Genomic DNA, 21,609 nt, shown 5'->3' with positions numbered 1-21,609 from the left:
CGTCGCAAATTCAATGACACACGCCTTGAGAATTGTGCGCTTGGGTCTGGCACACGACGAGGATGGACTCGCCCGCTTTGGTATTCCAAAATTCTGGAATGGCAATTAGGCAATTAAATGGCATTAGTTACACGGCATTCGATTGCCGAAGGCTGCAAATACAAACAAATATATATGTATATATATATATTTTAGCCATGACACTGACTGATGGACTGTGCTTGCAAGAATTTTCCCGCATTTTGCGTTCTCATGGATCTGCGCTGCTTGCAACAAGTCGCCAGCCGTTGGCCGCCGTCCGCTGACAGGATCGCAATGGGCGGCCATTGCATGCTGCGATTGTGTTTTATGGCCCGCTAACCGACCACCTCAGTAGTTATTCGCTCGAATGTGCCAAGCAAGTTCCCTTCATTTCCATTGCCATCTTTTTTCCCACATTTTTTCCACTGGACTCAACTTTTATGGCCGCCAGGAAAAACCCAGTCGCCTGTTTCATTCAGAATTTTTAGTGCGCAGCGCTTGTGCGTGTGGACTTTCCCTAAATATTAAAGATTTGTTTGGCGTTGTGACACAAATTAGTACAAGTAGAGTTTAGCGGCATGAAAGGACTGAAGTTCCATAAATAAATTCGTGGTTCTTAATAGCTAAATATAAATATAAATAAGCTCTAGTGGGTAGTGCTGCCCAAGTAATGATATCCTGTATCCAATTCCAGCTGTACATTTAACGTATTAAAAGTAGAGATGATCAGCACGACCCTATTCCAAACCGGACCGCATGAACGCAAATCGACCTATCAGTTTCTTCTGCAGTTCATTGGGCTACAAAATATCGTTTATATTTTCATTATATCCTCGATCTTCAATCGATATTATTTTACATTACACTTTAATCTCTTATTATAGTCACATGAAGTCCATATATTTTCATCTCTACACTCTCCTCTATTATTCTTTATTATATACCCTCTATACGTTTGGTCAGCCAAGCTCATAATGAGGGTCGTCTTTTGGGTTTTTTGATTTTCAGTTTTCAGATTTTTGGTTTTTGGTTTTCGGTTTTAGATTTCACTCTGCCAGCTAGAAATCAACATGTGTCAACGCCTGCTGTCCATGCACACTGTGCGGCACAGTGGGTCGATGTTCAGCTATTTGACAGGCGCTGTCAAGCAGAGACTGACCAATGCACACACACACACATACAGAGAGTAAAATAATTGAAATTCCGAAATATCTTATTTGGCATTAGGCAGCAGCCGTAGCTGTAGCTGTCGCTCAAGTGAGTGAACTTCGTGAAGTATTCATCACATACGCACTCACATAGGCATTCACATAGGTATTCGAATTCGCATTTGTTGTTTTAGCCACATTTGGAAAATGCAACCTGTCTTGGCCCATGGCGACCCACAAAGTGCAACACACACAAACAACAACAACGAACAAGTCATTGCAAAAAATGCCTTTAATTAAAACTATAAAAAACAAAAACAAACGTAAAGCTTTAAATGAAAATTTGAAAAACTAGACAACTTGCAAGTGGCAACTGGCAACTGGCATTTCAATTAGCTGCGTTTCGAAAATCATAAAAAAAATCACTTGAAAATTTAACATCAGATTTCTGTTTAGTTTCCAGCAAATGAGAGGGAGAGAGATAGAGCGGGAGAGGGAGAGAAGGAGAGGCATGGAGGTCTGACAGCTAGCCTTTAAGGGGAGCCTAGGTCTATTGCTCCCCGCTGTTTATTTAGCTGCGTTTTACTGTTTTAATTGCAATTTAACTGCCAAGTGCTTAGTGCAAATGACAGAGCGACAGAGTGAAAGAGAGAGAGAGGGCGAGATAGGGACAGAGAGAGAGAGAGTGCGGCCACAAGTTAGTGTGGACAATCGCCCCATTGAAGAGTCGTGGTGGCATTTACTGTGGGCGTCAAGTGGAATTAATACAAATTGCTTAAGAAAAAAAAAAAAAAGAAAATGCGCAAAATGTGTAATAATATAAGGCATATATATTTATGTATATATACCATATAATGTATATACCAACATATATAATCTTCAATTGGGAAATCTTAATTTATATGTTGACTAAAAACGAAGCTGACATCATAATCTATGAAAATCTAAAATTTGAATAACTAAAAAGTGGTTTTTACTATTGTGAAATCTGCATTTGAATATTTGGTTTTTGGCGTTGCCATATTACAGCAAACAAGTAGCTGACAGCTGTCACTTCGACCTGCTACACCAACTTGTTACGCCTGAGTCAATAAACCAACTGCAACAGTTTGACAACAACTACGAAAGATAAAAGCAGCAAGCAGCAATATTTTTACTACAGAGATATTTAACGTTTACACTTTATGGTGTTTCTCAACACTGTTTGTGCATTTAGTAGATGAAAGTGTACTGAGAGACATGTAAAGCATCCTTTAGTGTAGATTATAAAAAAAAAGTGTTTCCACTTTATAACTCTACTTCACTTAACTATTAATTTTACACATTGAAACTGTACAACACTGTTTGAAGTGCCTCTCCTTCTCTTATAAATCAACATAGAATATAGCAGCAAAGGAATTAAAAACGTCTCTTTAAATTTATACAACACTGATTTTCATTCAGCAATATGCAATACTACTTTTCCTGTTTACAACTCAAAGTATACGGAATATATTTTTTGTTGAAAACTTTTTAGCCATTATTCGTTCAACATGAAAGTTTTCCAAGAAAAATAAGACAAAGAATACAAAAGAAGTTTTCTGCAGAAAATTGCTAGTGAAATTGTAATTTGCATGGTAAATAAAATAAAAATGTATTTTATGTAAAAATAGAAATCGAAGCAAGTTTTATAAACAATTTAGCAGTTGTAAACAATGCGTAGAGCTGGGCAGAAAAAAACTAATAAAAGTGACCGCAGAGCGGAAGAAGCTGTCAGACAGAAGAACAAGCAGTAGAAAAAGAGAAAGAAATGTGATGAAAGGGTATCGAATGAATATGAATGCCTGCTGAGTCTCAATAAGGCTAGGGAAGATGAAGTTAGGCTAAGAGAGACAACTGATTGAAGGCAAAGTTTTGAGCGATTGATGAAAGACAAAGACATCTGGCAACAGACAGCAGGGAGAAGCATTGCACTTTAGAGATCTGCACTTAAAGCATGCTCGCTCTTTACTTTGCTGTATTACACATTGAAATAGATTTCTACGACACTGGACGTGGCGTATTTCAAGGTCGGCGATTCCAAATCAAATTGAAAGCAAACGAAGCGACGCAGTTTTCCTTTTACTTATTTTATTTTTTGGCACAAGTTCTAATACTTATTTTTAGATAAGTTGGGAACGCGTGTCGCTTGTGCTTCATAGTACTCGCTTTATTTGGCACAATAAACAAGTCAAAACGAATTCAAAGCCAAACGTAAATATAATATTTACCAATTAATCATTACATGAGGGCTCGAAACGTGTGTCATAGGCAAGCTGTTCATAATTTTTTTATACGTGAAGCATATATAAGCACATATCTAACGTATATATATATATATATATATATATATATATATACATAGGCGGCATATAATAATATACAGCATTTATTGTATTTTTTGCGGTTGGTAGCCCACAAAAAGAGAAGCGACATTTTGTATATGAAATCTGATGAATAATACGAAATCGAGAAACGGAAAGGAAAATATGCAAAGAGGCGACAGTTAACTTATTTTCATTGTGGAAAATTTGTTATGCTCTAAAAACGATTTTAGTTCATTGGAAAACCAAGTTAAGTTTCTTTCTTATTTGAAAAAATATTTTTTAAAATTTACCAACACTTGCTCTGATATTGCGCATATGAGAAACCATAGAGTCTCAGCTGATTTATAGAGTATGCTAATGCAATAATGATGTTGCCATAAACACACACACATATACATATACATATACAAATATGCATATATTTTTCTATATATACTAGCTCGTCATTTGTTTATTCTGTGGCCAGAGCTCTAGGTCAGATCTCATAATGCTTTGTGCTGTGGGGATTTTGTTGTTAATGCCTACGAGTTTTTATTTAGTTTGCACAATATTTGCTTAGCTGATGATCTACATGAACGACTGCAAATGGCGCCGCCAAAAACGTCGACGTCTTGGCATTATCGATTTGCATTGTTCTCAACTCACCGCCAATGCCTTCGTCCTCAACATTTTCATAATCACAATTAGCGTAATTTGTTGTTGCTCTTTCACTGCTCTCACACATTTTCTAATACTTTAAATTCGATATTTAGCATAGCGATAGCGATAACGATAACGATAACGATTTACACTTTAACTGTGCCTTTGCAACTGTATTTATTATTTTTGCACACATTTTTTGTTGTCGCGCATTTCGCGACGTTTTTGTTGTTGGTCACTCGAAGAGCCAGCGACAACTGAACTGAAATGAGCGCCAAAACGTAGCCGACAAATGCGTTGATCTACAACAACAACAACGACACGGCAACATTTACAACGACAACAACAATGTTCTAAACATAAACTGTTAATGAATTTCAATATGAAAATAAAGAGGCGCACGCATTGAACAGTTCGCTTGGACAGTTCGCCGTTCGCTAATTGCGGCACTCGAACTCACCACAGTGCGTAGCCGCAGCTAAGTGTGGTGTGTTTGTTTCTTTGTGTTGAATATGCGATCGTTGAGTTTTCATATTTTCGTTAATGTTAATGTATGCCTCTCCTCGCCTTCGGCGGCATTCGTGCTGGGCATGCACAACAAGTATGCGCCTAATTAGCCGAACGCGTGACGTCAGCAGAACGACGAGACGAGCCGCAGCAGAGAGTGTGGGAGAGTGGGCGGGCGAAAGCCCCGTCACAATTGCAGTTGACAAGCGGCATTCGTTCGTTCGTTCGTCCAGTCGTTTATACGGGTCGTTTGCTGGGTCACTTAATAGCTTAAACAGCGCTGACGGCGGTTGGGAATGCAAAACTTAATTAATTGTATTTGACACCATGCGGAAGGCACAGTGGTTAAAGGGTTAGTTAAATTGGGTTGAAGGGAGCTTTGTTTAACATACTTAACATAAGATTTATAGCACATTTTTGCTCAATATCAATAAATAAATTCAAGCACTTGATTTCCCAATAAAAAGTAAACAATTTTAGGAGCAAATATCTTCTATTAAATTGAGAAAATATTAAAATAAAAATATAGAAAATAAAAGATATTATATAAACGAATATTTAAATATTTGCGAAAGACATTTTTTTAGTTTAAAATAAAATTATTTTTATAAGAAAAGGAAATTGTATATTTTTTGGTATTATATTTGTTTATTACTACTCTTTAATCAAATTGAATTTTTTATTATATTTTAAAAATTTTATAGAATTAAAATTTTTTTTATAATTTTTAGTTTTGTTTTTCATTTAAATATTACTTTTGCGCCACTGTGCCACGATTGCCCTATGGGGAAATTAGTCTTGCCAAAAATCAAGCAATAGACTCGCGTCTAATTAATGAGTCCGACATAAATCAAAATTTAATCGCCTCAAATCAGAAGCAGCCCCAAGACGCAGCTGTTGTGGCCCCAATTGTGGCTCTATGCGTGGGCGTCAAGTGTTAAGTTGAAATTGCCTCTGCCACGCAACACTCAAGAAACAACAACACCAATACATATAGAGGCTTGGCCTACTGAACTTGTCAACAAGTGTTAATTGCGACTGCGATAAAAAACACACACAACATATAAAATACAAAAGGCAAAGCCAAAGCCAAAGCCAAATGCAAAGGCAAACGCACAGACCCAACGTGCGTTAATCAATGGCAGAAAGTTGGCCTAAAGTGTTGGCTAGCCAAAATACATACATATATACATACTACATATATATGTATATACATATGCATAGCAGAGAAGGGAAAACTATAAAAAAATCCGTTGCCATCGCAGCGAAGCAAAACCAAAAACTCAACAAAACTTCACAAAATTCAGTAAATAAGCAAATCGTAAAAAACACCCACAGAGTGAATGTGGGGAAAATAAAGTCGGGAAATGAACTAATTTATTCGCACGGCAACTAAATAAGGCAATAAAAAATGGCAAATAGGAAAAAATACTAAATAAAGTGAAAGACAAATGAGAAACAAACAAAAAACTATATGAATTCAAATAACAAAAGAAGAAAAAACTAAATTCATATTTAGGCCTATGGAGTAAACGTAACTTTAGCTTGAATCATGTGAGAATTATAAGTGAAAGGCTTTATTTGTTTTATGATTGTGCATTGAATGAAACAAATGTTCTTTTAGGTTTAGGCCGGAGGCAACTTATACGCTGAAATTTATTTTATTATTATAGGTTAACTATATTTTAACCAATATACATCTACTGAAGAAAGATAATAAATCTTTTATTGAATGTAGCTCAAATATGCGAGCCTCTATTATCTACATATACGCATCTCTTGATAACTATAATATATGAAGCTCTATTATATCTATTAATAACGATCAGATTACGTTTAGCATAAAGCATAAGAGAATACAAATAAATATAAAATACAGTCGAGCCTCAATAAATCGAGAATCGCGATATATCGAAGAAATCTTCATTTCCTTTAAAGAAATTCGTTCTCAAGCTAGCAAAGTTTTCCGACTACCCTCGCGTATTACATACATATATGTACATTCAATGTATTACTGTATATTCTTGCTTAAATTCCATATTGTTGCCAATCATTTATACTCATATGAAACATGACAAGCTAATCATATTTTTTTTCCTTACAAAGTTTTATTTGTCGCAGTTTAAAAGCTAATTGTTGCGCTATTTAAAATCGATTAATATAACTCTCAAATGCCACACGCAGAGGCAAGACTCTTCACTTTTTATTTACATTTTCTTCTTCTTGCTGTGTATTTTGTTGCACAGTTTAACAGGCACACGACCTTAATTATGGGCTGGCAAACGTGTCAGAAGTGACTTGCACAATGGGCCGAGCTGGCAGGGGAAGGCAGAACAAAATGCTGCTATTTGCCGCGTGTAAAAACGATAAATAAACAAGTTCAATGCAATTGGCACAACAACAGCAACATCAACAACAACAACAAGAAAGTTTAATAACAAGCCAAAGTGAAAAATGTGCCATCAACATTTAAATGCAATTTGCTTATCTCGCGCCTTGGCCATGCATAAAGCGAATTGCAAATTGCGCATACGCCCCGTATGTCCGTCTGTCTGTCTGCGTCTGCATAAACATACCATATGCAGGCCAGCAACAGCAACGACTATTGAACAACCAACACTTTGGCCAATTGGCTAGCGGCCAAGATTGAAAGGCGTTTATCAATCAAGCTACTGCAACAGCAGCAACAGTCGCAGTAGCAACAGCAGCAGCAGCAGCAGTAGCAACAGCAGACGAGTGCAACAATTTGTTGCGCTTTGCCGCACAGCCACGCGGCATTAGCCATTGGCCGTTACGTCGCCTGCACTTGACTCCATTTGAGGCGGGCTAGCAGGCAGGCAGGCAGACCCACAGACAGACAGCCCCGTTTGCCTGGAGGCGCCACAGCATGCGGTCACAGTTTGTTAATCCCAAAGAGCCGCATATACCGTTAATTAACGCAGCACACCAATTTAATTATGAATTTTTTTGTTCGGCTTTATTAATTTATCAATTTGCGGCTTTCGACTTTTCCTTTGGGCAAGTTTTTTTTTGTTTTTGTAAAAGCCAAACACACTTCAAAACGCCACAAAAGGGCACTTCAGAAATGACACAAGACTGGCCGAAAATCAAAATTCCATTTTATTTACATATGAAGAGGTATGCACGACTGGCATATACCCTCAACTCGCTTGAAACTGAAGCTCAAAACAAAGCCCGGCTAACAGTTTTTGCAGCACTGTAAACAATCTGTGTGTGCGCTTTGTATAACAGTTGAGGAGCCATTGATAACGTGCGCATGTTCTGTGTGCACATGCTCTCTCGCTCGCTCTCTCTCTGCTGCGCTCTCGGGCACTGCTTGCTCAGCTGTGGTGAGCAATAAGTGTCAGTGTGTCAAAAGAGTAAACACACACACATGCACACATATACAGGCAAAAGGCACATTATGCAATTTTTATGCTGACTGTCGCGCAAGCGAGAGAGAAAGTGACTGAGTGCACTGTGCGGGAGCGAGAAAGTTTCGTTTAATGTTCTACTGGTGCTTCCTCTTATACTGTTCGTACAGTTTGTTATTATTTGTAGCCTGCAGTTGGGGTAGTCGCCTCCTGTGGCGATGACTCATCGCTCACTTGTCTCAACAAGGCGTTAGTTAGAGAGAGGCAGATGACGCATACTGTGTGTGTGAGCTTGGCAACTAATCCTACACGCACTTGTAGGCATTCCGCTCTGCTTCTTCATATAGCAACAATAGCATTTCCATTTTGCTTTTTTTTTTCGTAAGTATCTCTGGGGTAAAAATCAATAATGGTCCATTAGCTGGCGCCGCTCAGACAGATGCTGAGTTATTGTGGGTGTTGCAAGGAGGGAATACGGGGGGACATACATATACATATGTACTTATAAATCTTGTTGCGCCCATAAGTATATATTTCAAGTATAGACTATTCAAAAGACTTAAAAATATATATCTAAAAGCTCTCGATAATTTATCGATAGAAATATGAATATGTCTAAAACATAAACCTCTCAGATACCTATGTATACCTATGTCTGGAATCTTAAATATATCACTCTAGTATATTATTGATCCAGTTCTTGAGTAAAAGCGATGTGATATATCGGATATCGGTTATCGGATATCTCTACCATTTGGTATCATATCACTTTCGGTTTACTTTCAACGATCACTTAATAGAAATTCTATTTATATCTTCATAAAAAATTAAATCTTAATTAAGTTTATATAAATAAAAAACAAAATTGGATTTGAAACGCTTTAAAAGCGAAAATAGACAACAAAGTAGAGACGGAAAATTATGAATTTCAGTTTTGGACTCGCTTGAGAGGGGCTTGCACGGGGTCTCGCGTGTTCTAATTACGCCAACGGCTCAGGTGGAAATTCTTTTTTTTTTTTGGTTAGGGTCAACAGCAATTTGACGGCTCGTTTGAAGACAGGAAATTTGTCTCGTAATATCCAAGAGAGACAGAACGAGAGAGAGAGAGAACATGTAACTTATATAAGACATTAAATTTAATGTTTCAACTGTTAGACAACCGCTAAGCAGTTAGAATTGAAAGTTTGCTCAGGTGGGTTTGCCGTTAGCCATGGCTTGTGCATTGTTTATTGGGTTACCTCATGCCGCTCTTAACTGATCTTAGCTCATGAGCGCTTGTTCGCCAAATGGCCGTTGGGCCACAATTTACAATTTAGCATTGTTCTCGCCTGGTAAAGTAAATGAACTTGAACCAACTGAAAGAAATGAGTCCAAGTGGAACTGATCTCCACCAGACCGATAATTTGAGGGGCATTAACAATTAGTTGCAGATTGTTTATGACCAGTGCGATAACAAAAACTCAAATTTGGTATAATACTACGATCTGTAATAGTTTGGGCATTTCAGTGAACGCTGATTTGAGCCACATTAAAAATAAATCTGCCTTAGAAATAACTCAATCTCGAGAATTATAGGAGCTAAAGTGGAAAAATTAGAAAACAAATTTTATTTAATCCTATAGTTGTAGTTTAATGATCCCTTCAGTCTCTCTATAAATCATTGCCTTTATCTATATAAAAATATCTGAAGTTTGATAGAGGAAATCATTTCAGACTCAAATACAAGAAGGCTTCTTCTTCCTTTTACTGTGTTAAGCATAGGGTATATATTGCATCATTTCAGAACTTTCTTTCAATTCAGCAAACTTTAGCAACTTTCTATATATCAAATTGTTGATCGCTCTTTACTTCATCATTATAATATTCTTATAAGGCACACACTCCGATTGCAACGTTCTAAAATATAACTGTTCTACGTAATATTTCAACTTAAAATTTTTATCTACATTAAATTCTTATCATGGCTCACACAATGATCCCTTCGAAGTGAACTACAGAGTATTAGCTAGTCGTAGGCTCTCTACAAGCAACTAAGCATCCACAGCACATCGCAAACACTTTTCACAGTCTCATGCACCCCACATTCACTTCTTCCAGGATATCTCGTATTCGAGCATGTTTCTTTGGCCTTCTGCTCACATTGATTTTTCCCATATCTGCCTGTCTCTGCCTTCAACACTCACCGGCTGCTTGTTGTTTTTTATCTGCTGTCGCAGCGGCCTTCTGCCTGCGTGGCAGGCGAAACGAATTCCACAGAAAGGAGCTCGCCGATGTGGCAGATTTTTGCTTGCCACTACGTTGCATGTCCATGTTGCTGCTGCCACTGCCACTGCCACTGCTGCTGATGCTGCTGCTGCATGTTGCACTCAATTTTGTTGGTATCCTTGTGGCGGGTGGCGCTTTAGCGTTAGCTTTGTTGTTGGTATTGTTGTTGTTGTTGTGGCTGCTGCTGTTATTGTTGTTGAGCAACTTTTTTGCAGCTGCTGTCACCGCCGGCTGCTGTTGCTGCTGCTGCTGCTGGTGTGTTGCATAGATCTGCGACGCATTTAGATTCTTGCCATATTTCATATCATTTGGATAGTCCTTGTAATTGTATTTTTTTGCTTGCACATTTTTATGATTTTTTAACATTTGACGAAACTCTTTCACATCCGCGGCCGTGGGCAATGAATACGTCGACGTCGACGCCAATTTGCTGCTGCTGCCGCTGTTGCCGTTGCTGTTAACGTGCAAACTCTGTGCGGAGCCATAGAAGAGAGAGACAAACTCGTTGAGGCCCATTCTGCCTGGAGAGACTGGCCGACGCAGGCGCAATGCCAAAAGCAAGGCAAACAAAATGCTTCTCAAACTGTAGTTCGTTAAGTGTTATACACAAAGGCAGCGCAACAGTCATAGGCTTGCCTGCTCGCACACATACGCACATGCACACCTCACACCCGCTGCATTAGCAATCACAACAACCGTTACAAGAGAGACCCGCGCAACGTCCGTTTGTTTGAAAGCGCGACGCGCGACTAACTCCAAGCCACAGGCGCGCAACGCCAAACTCAGCGGCGACTGCGGCGGCAAAGCACAAAACGTACACCAACAAAAGATAACTGAAGAAAAACAAAAACAACAACAACAACAAACACTACTTCAAAGCTTATGTAAAGAGAAATGCAAAAAAAGGCGCAAAAAATTGTAAGTGCCGCTATGAGGAAAAGTAGGTGGGGAAATGGATTTAATTATAATTATGCAAAAAAAAAAGTATTAAAAAATTATTATTAGACAAAGGCAAAGACAAAGACTAAGCCTAAGCCTAGTGCCGGGCGTACTTAAAGTTGTTAATCAAAATCGAAAATGTGACCAAGTCGGAAACGAAAAACTCGCATTAAATCAAGTAAATTATGGGAAGTTCGAAATGATTTAAGATTTTAAGAGACCCCACTTTTCTTTGCGGATCTCTGGAACAGTTAACATAGATATAAATACTATGGATATAGAGTAGAGTATATGGGATAGCTATTATAAATACAATACATCATAAATGGGATGACTGTTTTATGTTTATACTATCAATTACATTTGGATTGAAAATGTTCCAAATAACTTTAGAAATTAAATCTATCAGCGAGAGCCAGAGAGAGAGAGAGAGAGAGAGAGAGAGAGAGAGAGAGAGAGAGAGAGAGAGAGAGAGAGAGAGAGAGAGAGAGAGAGAGAGCCCTAAAGAATTAAAAGATAATTCCCATTTTGAACTGTCAACAGACCGAAAGTTTTAATTAAGAAGTAAGAAGAAAGTTAGCTGGATTCATATTCAAATAGAAACGTGACTTAAGACTACAAATAAATTAAGTAAATTATTTTAAATTTGCATAACGTTTTATTCTCTTCGAGCACAAAAAAAAAAAATATTAAACTTCTTGAAGAATTTTTAAACTTCTTATATAAAATATAGGCTCTCTCCACATTCCCATTAATAAATTTATTTAAATTTAAATTTATTTATATTTAATAAATTCGAAACAATTTAAGAACAAGCAAACAGTCTTGCCATCTCTATATTCATTCTTCGTTTTTTTCTTCTGAAAACTAAAGCCGTGCCATAAAACAAATTCGCAATTGTCTTTAGTGTAGAATTTAATGGCTAATAACTAATTAACATAACTGTACGGGTATAGATATAACGCAAAGATATTGTTTTAATCATGATTTTCACTTGGCTAACAACAAAAAATGGTAAAAAGTGTTTTGTTTTTGCCATTTCCCCCTTTCGCTATTTGTTGGGTTTTTGATACCCTGTACTTATGACAAATTTGCAATATGGGGAATGATGGACTTGCACAAAATAAGAGTGTGGAATAGATGTAACTAGGTATAAAAATATATAATGAATGTATCTCAGTGTCTCTGTAACTAAATTCATGGGAGCTTCTTGAACAGAGCTATTCAGCTTCTATTCATATAGCTGTCTCGATTGACAATAAATGAAAACTCGTTCTCAACTTAACATTTGCCCTTAATTACAGGGTATCTACTAGTTTATTCACTGCACTAATCTTGATTATTTTTTATATGGAAAGAAAGGTTGGCTGTAATTGTAGACTTTGTCATATCGCAGAGTCGTCGCCGTCGACTTTCGCGTCACACTTGGCCAGCAAGGCAAACGGAGACAGAGAGGCCGAAAGAGACAAACAGAGACAGAGTGGAAGAGATAAAAAGTGATAGAGAGAGAGAGAGCGAAGCAGATACGACTTTGTAGTTAGCTTTTGGCCTGGCCATTGACTGGGCACGAGCTCAAGATCATGCAAAAAAAAAAAAATTAAATAGAAGAAAAAAAATTGGATTAAAAAAAATTGTTGCGCCTGGCCCAGAATTTTTCTGCTTTCTGTTTTTATTTCTTATCATTAAAAGCCACGCTACAATTATAAATTTTATGCAGTTTTAGACGAAAGCAAAATACTTTTATTTTTTACCGGATATCTTAAACCTCCTCTCTCTAAAATCAAAGTGACCCCGATTGGGCATCAAAATGAGCAATTTGGTAAAGAAATCGTAAAAAGGCCTAATTTCATTATGTGTACAATCAATTTTATATTATTAGAGTTATTACACAATTTACCAGAAATAAAATAATAAGAAAAATGTTCAGTATAAGGGAGAAATATATTTGGGAGTAAACGAATATGAAGTGCTCTTAGTACGAGTTCATTTCAGCTTGGTTTAAGCTAAAGAAAAAGGAGATTATTAAATGTTTTACCAAATTCTCCTAGATTTAAAAAAAAGTTTCATAGAAAAGAAACGACACTACTACACTAAAATTTTGGAAAAGTTTAACAAACAAATTTCAATCGAAATCTAAAAGGAAACTTTGGTCACGTCTCATAAGTTTTTTATTCTCACTTCTTGAGAAAATTTATTTTCAGTTTACAAAATATCTCCTATTGCAAAATCATTGTATATACATATATATAGTTATATTCAACATCTCAATTATGCACAAAAGCAAGCTCATTATCGTTTCCATAATACTCATAAATCAAAGTGTATCTACATAGCGTGCCAGATATCAGTTCAAAAATTATGCATAGATTCGTTTGCATGTGATTGGCAATTGAATGTTTTTTTTATTTTTTTCCACCCAGGAACTATATAACAATTATATAAGATCCGACAATTTGCTGAACAAAATAAATAATAATAATCAAAATTGTGGCACCAGCTTTGTGGCAGCTGTTGTTGCCACGACGATTGCGTACTTTGGGCCTGCCTTAGACTTAGCCAAAAATTTCCCACCTTATTGGCCAAAAAAAAAAAAAATAAAATATAAAAGCAATCATAACGCAGTTCTCACGCTTTGCCCTGTTAAATATTCAAAATTGAATCACACAAAATGAAACCCCGCCGTAATGCTCGCCCTCCAAGACTGTTTTGGTTTGCTAAGCCATTTATGCAATCGACTTTTGGGTTTGGTCTTTGCTTTTTTCTCTTGCTCTTAACACTTTTTGGGTTTACTTAAGCCAACCTTTTTTTTTGCGGGAAAAAAATTGACAAGAAATATCTTTTTTCCCCCTTTTTTTTTTGTTTGTCATGCCAATTAAGCTTGTGAAATATATAATATATATAAATATACAACTATATATATACATATATATATATATTTTCGCTGATTTTTGTATTTCCTATGTGGCACAGCGCAGCTATAAAAAAAAGAAAACAAAATGTAAAACTCATCTATTCGAATCAGCATTTATTGCGAGTCTTAATTCATGTGTAAAGCTTTAATTGTGTCTTTACATTTGTTTTTTATACTTTTTGGCGACTCATTTATGGGAACGATGACGAAAGGGCTTACAACATTTCGAATTGAACTGATTAATCAATTGACTACGCAGCATATTAAATTAGGTGGAAATAGTAGAAAAAGAACACAGAAAACATAAATATAAAATTAAAAAAAAAAAATAAATAAAATAATTTTTCAGACATTATAATTTGTGATTATAGTATTGAAATATATTTGTTTTTAAATAATTTATTTTTATAATATGTATATTTTTTTTTACAATAATATATTTTAATATTCATTATTATTATTATTTTTTTGTTTGTTTAATCTTTTAAAATGTTTGCTTCATGTTCATTATATTCTACGTTCTTTATTATTATTTATTTCCTATCATATAATAGATGTATATTAAAACATCAATTCTGTATCATATTCAATTCAATTTTTCAATATAAAATTATCCAAAATATTCCCATTGAAGTTTTAGTCTAATTTTAATGTAATCTATCAACCATAAATCCAAATATACCTTGTTATCGACACTGTCTATGAAACACACTTCATACATTGTGCGCTTCGTTTATTCGAAATGCTTATTTATGGCTTTCACACCCAAAGCTCAAAGCATTCAATTAATTTGTCACTTAATTTGATTGTGCTACAAATTAAAAATAAATAAAAGAAACAGTCGAAACACGCCAACTCTGTTTGCGCGACTAAGCGAGTGTGCGTATGAGTGTGGCATGTGCATGTGTGTGTGTGTGGCACGCCTATTAACTTTATCTCGTTTTCACTATGTTTTATAGCCCAGATACAAACACACACGCAAGTTCATTGATTTCGTTTGTATCTTCTCTCGTCGCTTCTCTCTTCCTCTCTCCCTCTACTCTCATTTTTTGTGAACGTTTTTCACGCTTTCATTCGATTAATTGATGAATGAATTTTGTGTCAAAACATTTGTAACGTCTCTAGTGGTGCACAGTAGCCCCGACTCCTCCTGCAGTGCACCCTGGCTGACCTCCATGAAAAACAAAGCTTTGCAAAAAGAAAATAAATAAATATAGAAAAAGAAGAAGTAGCCCAAGTTAATGACCGCCTAATGAAAGAAACCTTCAACACGCACCTTGTGCGGCATTTCCATTTCCATTTCCATTTTTCATTCACTTTTACTTTTTCTTTTCTTCTTTTTGTTCGCCATGCGTAACAAGCCCAAAAGGAAAATCGCAATCGTAATCGTAATCGAATTTGATATTTATATTATTCATGAGTGTTTTTTTATTCATATTCATATTCATTTTTTATACCTCAGTCATTAAGTTCCAAATTGCTTTGCAATTTCCCTCGTGTGAAAATGAAAAACTAATTTCCTAAAACTATCGAAACTATCAATGTGTTGCAAAAGTTTGGCACAAAGATCTTTTTTTATTGAACACTTCATATTTGTCAAAAATTAAATTTAAAAAAAAAATCATTTTTGTCAATAAATTGAAGGAGCATCAATAGAATTTTATTTTAATTTAATTATTATGTTCCTTCAAAATAATTTGTATTTCCACTAGCCAATTCAAGATCAATACAGTCGATTCGTGGTTGTTGCATTGGCTAAACGCCCCACGCAGGGTTGTGTGTCCCCGCTAAAGCCAATGTCAAACATTAAGCAAACAATTTAGCTTCAATAAGCCAAAACATGGCACAAGTTGTGCTAAGCAGCCTGTGACAGTTAGTGGGCGGACAGTGGGAGGCGTGGTCATGTATATTGCCGCACACATTGAAGGCACACGCCAACACACACACCCACAGAAACACACACTTGCCCCCTAAAGAAACAGTTATATATCAAGCGCAGCACAACTCGTTGAGCATCAAAGCGACACGCGGCTAAACGTGCAACGTGTTTGCGCTACAAAACAAGTTGTGACATTTCTGTGCAGGTAATTATTTGACTGCAGCAGTGGCAGCGGCCGGGTGCAAGGGGCTGGCGCAGTGGGCAGGAGGCGTGCCAGCAGCAGTGGACTGGCAAGTGCTGTGCGCTGCAACGCTTGCGGCGCATTATGCAGAACATGCCGAGCACTCGCAGAGCCAAAAGGCATTCATAAACTATACAAAGCACACGAGAACGCATGAAATTGGCGCTTACCGGAGCAGCGCAAAAGGAAGTGGGATTTAATTAGGTAAACATGTTAAATATTGAGAGGATAATTAAATGAACTACATCTATAGATGTAAGTGGGCAGAAGCAAGTACATCAAGCAGGAGAATTTATTTAAGAATTGAATATTTTTAATACTAATTTTTGATATTATCATAAACAAAATATTACAAACATATTACAATATAGCAAGAGTAAGAGGAGTATAAAATTTGTTTGTTCAATTTTTTTAAGACAAAAAATCTAAACAGAATTTAAAGAATTTTTATCGAAAAATTTGCTAGAAATAGGCCCTAAAAAGTTTCCGAGTCATAAATCAAAATTTTATTGAACAATATTTTTATATAAATATTTCTATATACTTTGATTTTCCACTGTTTTTATAAATATTTTATAAGGGAGTTAAAGTTCTTTGGATTTATAAAAACATTTATTTCGCCTATACATATTAGATTTAAAAGCTTTTAAATATTCTGTGTAAGATTGTTAAAAATCGATTTCCTTTAACTCAGCTGTCTGCAAATCAAATTTCATTTATTTTCAGTTTCGTAGGCTTTATAAATACGTAAATTTTATAAACCACTAAAGCAACCAAAAGGCTTTAAAAGCTGAAGCTTCAAGCTAAACTCATGAAATTGCTGTGAAGCTTTGCAGCACAAGTTGATGAACTGCAACAAAACTATATATATATATATATATACATATATATATAGTGGGAAACCAAGTTCACTAAACTTAGAAAAAAAGGCTAGGCTTTGGCTTAAACTGTGCATTTAACTAATAACATTTTGGTTAAGCTTTTGCAGTCAAAACTGGCAAAACTCTTAATGCAATTGCTTGAATGTGCAACAAATATTTGGCTTTTAGCACACACTTCACACATTTACACATACACACACACATCCGCACAGAGAGATCTCAATTGAATGCATAATTTGCTTGCATGTTTGCCATTGAAAAAGCATTAAGGCGTTTTTCCACTCCACGCAGGTGTCGCCAGCAAGGCAACAAAAACAAAGTTAAAATGACAATTAATTCAAAAAAATATATATAAGCATACGATACACAGGTACACATATGTGTGGCGTATTTATGGCATGCCGCAAACGTGGCATGCCCCTCCGAAGGCTAATTAGCGGCATTAATATTAATTAGAAAACTTGCGTCAAAACGAAAAACTTTTGAAACAACCGCAAAATGAGCCCAGGAGCTCAATTTGTAAGCGTGTGTGGGTATGAGTGTGTTGGTGTGCGTATGTGGGTGTGCTGCAAAGTTTGTGTAACTGTTGCAAATGCTATTATTATATATATATTGCTATAGTTGTTGTCAAACTTTGAAAAATTACTTTTGATTTGCTTTCACAAATCGAAACAATTGAATCGAACCGCGCAGCGAATTCGATTTTGATTGTCAAATATATAATATAGATAGATATGCATATATACTCTAAAAATATATAATTTCATTATTTTCTTTTGTTTGACTTACCTTCTACAATGACTGCGGCTAAAGTTTTAGTGCCAGTTTTGTTGTTGTTTGTTGCATTTCCTTTAGCATTTTTCACGGCTTTCTGTTGCGATGCTTTTGTTATAAGTTTGAGGGGTGTGTTTGATGTAGATGTTGTTGTTGTTGTTGTTGCTACCGAATGACGTTTTTCTGCAAGGAGAAAGAGAGAGAGAAAGAGAGAGAGAGAGCGATAAATAGAGCGGTGATATTAGAGCGATAATTTGTTAACACAAATATTCTTACTTCTATTTATAAACATAATTAATGATGTGTATCACAGATATTTAAAACTACGTATAATAGATTGTTTTCGAAGTCAAAATTTGAATAAGATTTATTATGCCCTTTCGTTATATTTTTGGGTATTTTCATTTGGATTCTATATTAAAGCTCCAACTTCGAATTATGACAATATTTTACATTCACGTTTTGTTCTTATTATGTACATAAACTAATCACATCTATGTTTGCCAAACAAAAACTCACGATTAGATTTGCTGCTGATTTCCGTTTTCGGTTTATACCATCTAAAAAATCGTTTAAAAAAGTGGCCAAATTCCATTTTTTTCAATAGTCGCGCGAGGATAAAGTATAAAAATTAAAATTAAAATTAAATAAATAGACACTAAAATAAATTTTGGTAAACAACAAGCAAACAACATATGCTACAATGCTTACTACGACTGACAAGATTTTCACCCAATTTCGAAGCGGAAACCCTAATAAGTACAAAATATAAATGAATCAATGTCAAGTCTAGCACAACAAATAACAGCAGAGCCAACCAAATTTGTAAATCAGTTTGCAGAGCTTTTTAGAACAGCGCCAAATAGAAAATGAAAATGTAAAAAAGTAACACATAAATAATGAAAATAAACACCTGTTGTTAGCTGGTGGTAGAAGAGATAGCAGAGTCAGCAGAGTCATTGCATAGCGCAAGCAGTGCATTCAGCAGCATGTTGACAAGCAAGCAATATAAACAAAAAATAATAGCAAAAACAACAGAGGGAAGATTAAAACAAGCAGCTCAGCAGTGAAATGTTGCGAATAAGTAAGCAACATGTTGTTAAGCAATGGATCTTCAGCCAGTTCGGAGACACCAGCCCAAAAGCAGAATAGATATAACTTTATTGCAACAAGTGGAAGATTGGTCGCTGGTATTTATGCAAAAGCGATAAAGCAAGCAGTTTAATAACATAATGTTTACTTATGTATTAAAGTGTAATGCATATTTATTACTACATAAAGAGCTTCCATAAAAAAAGTTTAATGTTGCAAGAATTCTGCACAATTAACAGCAGCTGACAAGCAGTTTGCTCATAAACAAGCAGTCGAACAGCTGAAAGTTTAAGCGAACAGCGCATACTCATTCACAAAGCTCTTTGAAAACTACTGAGCAACTTCTTGTAAGCAGTTCATGTTGCTGCAGCATTCAGTCAAGCAGCGCTCCTTAAGAGAAAGCAACCCAACATAAATAAATGCATTTGCTCTTAGCTCTCTTTACTCATACCAGTTTATCTACAGAAATAATTAGCATAATTTACTTTTATGTGTTCGACGAGCGAAATATGTATGTGTGTGCAGCGAGGGAAGCAACTGCTGACCAGTAACGCGTTTGTCTCTACCTTGTTTACTTACTCTTTATTCTCTACGCTATTTTGTTTTTTCTTCTTTTTTGCTCAGTATTGTTTTAGTTAATTTGCGAGTGCACGACAAAAAGTTGTCGCGCGCTACCTCAATGCTAACCGCAGCTTTAGAAGAAGCAGCAGCAGCGGCAGCACTGCGACAAAGCAGAGTCGGAAGCCATAAATGGCTAATACAAGTCTAGGCCGCAATGCATACAATACACCCAAGTCGCCAAAAATAGAGGAAACAACATAAACAAAAAGCAAAAAATAATTATAAAGTAAGGGTGGGCTACATGCAAACAGTTACTGCCAGCAAATACCCTGGAAACTAGTTGAATTGTTTTCCTTTCCAAAAATGAATTCTATAAGAATTTCATACGTAAAGTTTCTTAATTTTTCGATCTTTAGTAATTTGCCTGGACGAACTATAATGAATGAGAAATTGCTAGCATATGATGTACATAAAATTTACTAATATAATTTTTTCTATTATATTAATACTCTATATTCTATATAATACTTCTGAACTGAGTTATAAACAGCGAGATTTTAGCTGAAATCCCAAATTTTAGTTGAGTTCATTGCTCAGGTAATGCTTATCAGGAATCAAAACTCAATAACTCTTCAAAAAACTAATATATATATACCCTCTTACACATTTTCAATAAGTACAGGGTATATGAAAACACAGAAAAGTTGCAATGTTGCGGCCAATGTCAGGCATCAAGCGGCGCCTAAAAAGCAGCTCCCAAGGCTAACCACAAGTAAAAGCAGAGACAGAGAGAGCGAGAGAGATAGCGAGACAGAGAGAGAGAGAGAGAGAGAGAGATAACTAAACATTGTGGACAGGCGAAGTGCCACTGAATTTTAAAGGTTAAGCAGGATCCTCGTAGCAAATCAGTTTTTGTATTGCTCTATGCTGATAAGCAATTAGCCACTGATCAAGTCTAACCGGATCTGCGGCGCTGTGCAGCCTGTGAACAGATTGAAAGAGGTGACAAAGTGCCGTCACAATTAAGCCAATAAGACTTAAGCCTCCGTCCAAATCGATAAACACATAAACGTGGGCCCATTCAGCGGCACGTTCAACCTACGCGCCTGTCCATTGAATCTTAAGCAGGTTAATTGCAAAATTACGTTCAATTTGCAGACGCGTTTGAAGAGTGCGCAAAGGCCCAGCCCCGATGTGTGTGTCCAAAGACCCCACGTCTATAAATAACTACTGCGTCTTATCTCTCTCTCTCTGATAATATTCGAGCAACTGGCACAATTGGAATGTCGCAGCACCCAAACTTGACCAGCAGGGAAAAAGAAGAAGACAACGAGAAAGAGACTGCATTGATATGCAGAATTTGGGCAGAGATTTCCAAGAGAGCATCGGTGGTTCAGTGGTAGAATGCTCGCCTGCCACGCGGGCGGCCCGGGTTCGATTCCCGGCCGATGCAAAAAATAAATTTTTGGGGAAAATCTTTTAATATGAGAGCATAACCAATTTAATAAAACTTGATATTTTCTTTTGATTCAGTTAATAATCAAATTTTAAGAAGCTATAGTTGTAAGATCGTCAGATCTATTTTGTAATATCCATATATTAACTACATTTATAGTCCCTAGGTTCATAGGCCAAAGTTTGGACGCCTTCCGCAAGAAAGCATCGGTGGTTCAGTGGTAGAATGCTCGCCTGCCACGCGGGCGGCCCGGGTTCGATTCCCGGCCGATGCAGAAATCTTTTTTTTTTATATTTTACTATCTCTACCTACAAATTGTAATCGAAAATATTTGGAGAAATATTTAAGTACCACTTCTTAAGAACATATTTTAGTTTACGGAATGAAACTCTTGTTTAACAAAGTTATCATATAATTCAATAGTTTTACGACAAATACTGAAGTGTTACGCAAATGAGTTTATAATCCACCCAAACCAACCAAAATTGTTGATTTAAAGCTTCAGACTTGGAAATGTTTATATCTGACGTTTTTTTTTTTTTTTTGGAATATCATATCAACATACTTAAAAATAGC

The 21,609-nt window shown here is 36.1% G+C and overlaps 1 protein-coding gene and 2 non-coding genes across 7 annotated transcripts in view; 2 read left to right on the top strand and 1 right to left on the bottom strand.

The window, feature by feature from the left end:
* The window catches only part of LOC6577605 (putative leucine-rich repeat-containing protein DDB_G0290503), a 108,433-nt gene that overhangs the window by 11,901 nt on the left and 74,923 nt on the right, over nt 1-21,609 (bottom strand). For 2 of the 5 annotated variants that reach the window (XM_002003524.4, XM_015165762.3), the window contains one exon: nt 17,940-18,107. In XM_002003524.4, the coding sequence (XP_002003560.2) occupies nt 17,940-18,107 (168 nt within the window). Of the gene's footprint in view, nt 1-4,159; nt 4,254-10,217; nt 10,831-17,939; nt 18,108-18,443; nt 18,575-21,609 lie in introns of those variants that run through there. The other 3 variants (XM_015165764.3, XM_032729178.2, XM_015165763.3) reach the window with 3 other exon arrangements.
* On the top strand, nt 20,960-21,030 carry Trnag-gcc. The gene has a single exon. It is a non-coding gene; the product is annotated as a tRNA-Gly (tRNA).
* Trnag-gcc lies at nt 21,237-21,307 on the top strand. Its single transcript has one exon. It is a non-coding gene; the product is annotated as a tRNA-Gly (tRNA).

This window comes from Drosophila mojavensis, unplaced genomic scaffold (assembly GCF_018153725.1).
Source record: "Drosophila mojavensis isolate 15081-1352.22 unplaced genomic scaffold, ASM1815372v1 contig_36, whole genome shotgun sequence".
Lineage (NCBI taxonomy): Eukaryota > Metazoa > Arthropoda > Insecta > Diptera > Drosophilidae > Drosophila > Drosophila mojavensis.
This window is presented reverse-complemented; position numbering and strand designations above follow the sequence as displayed.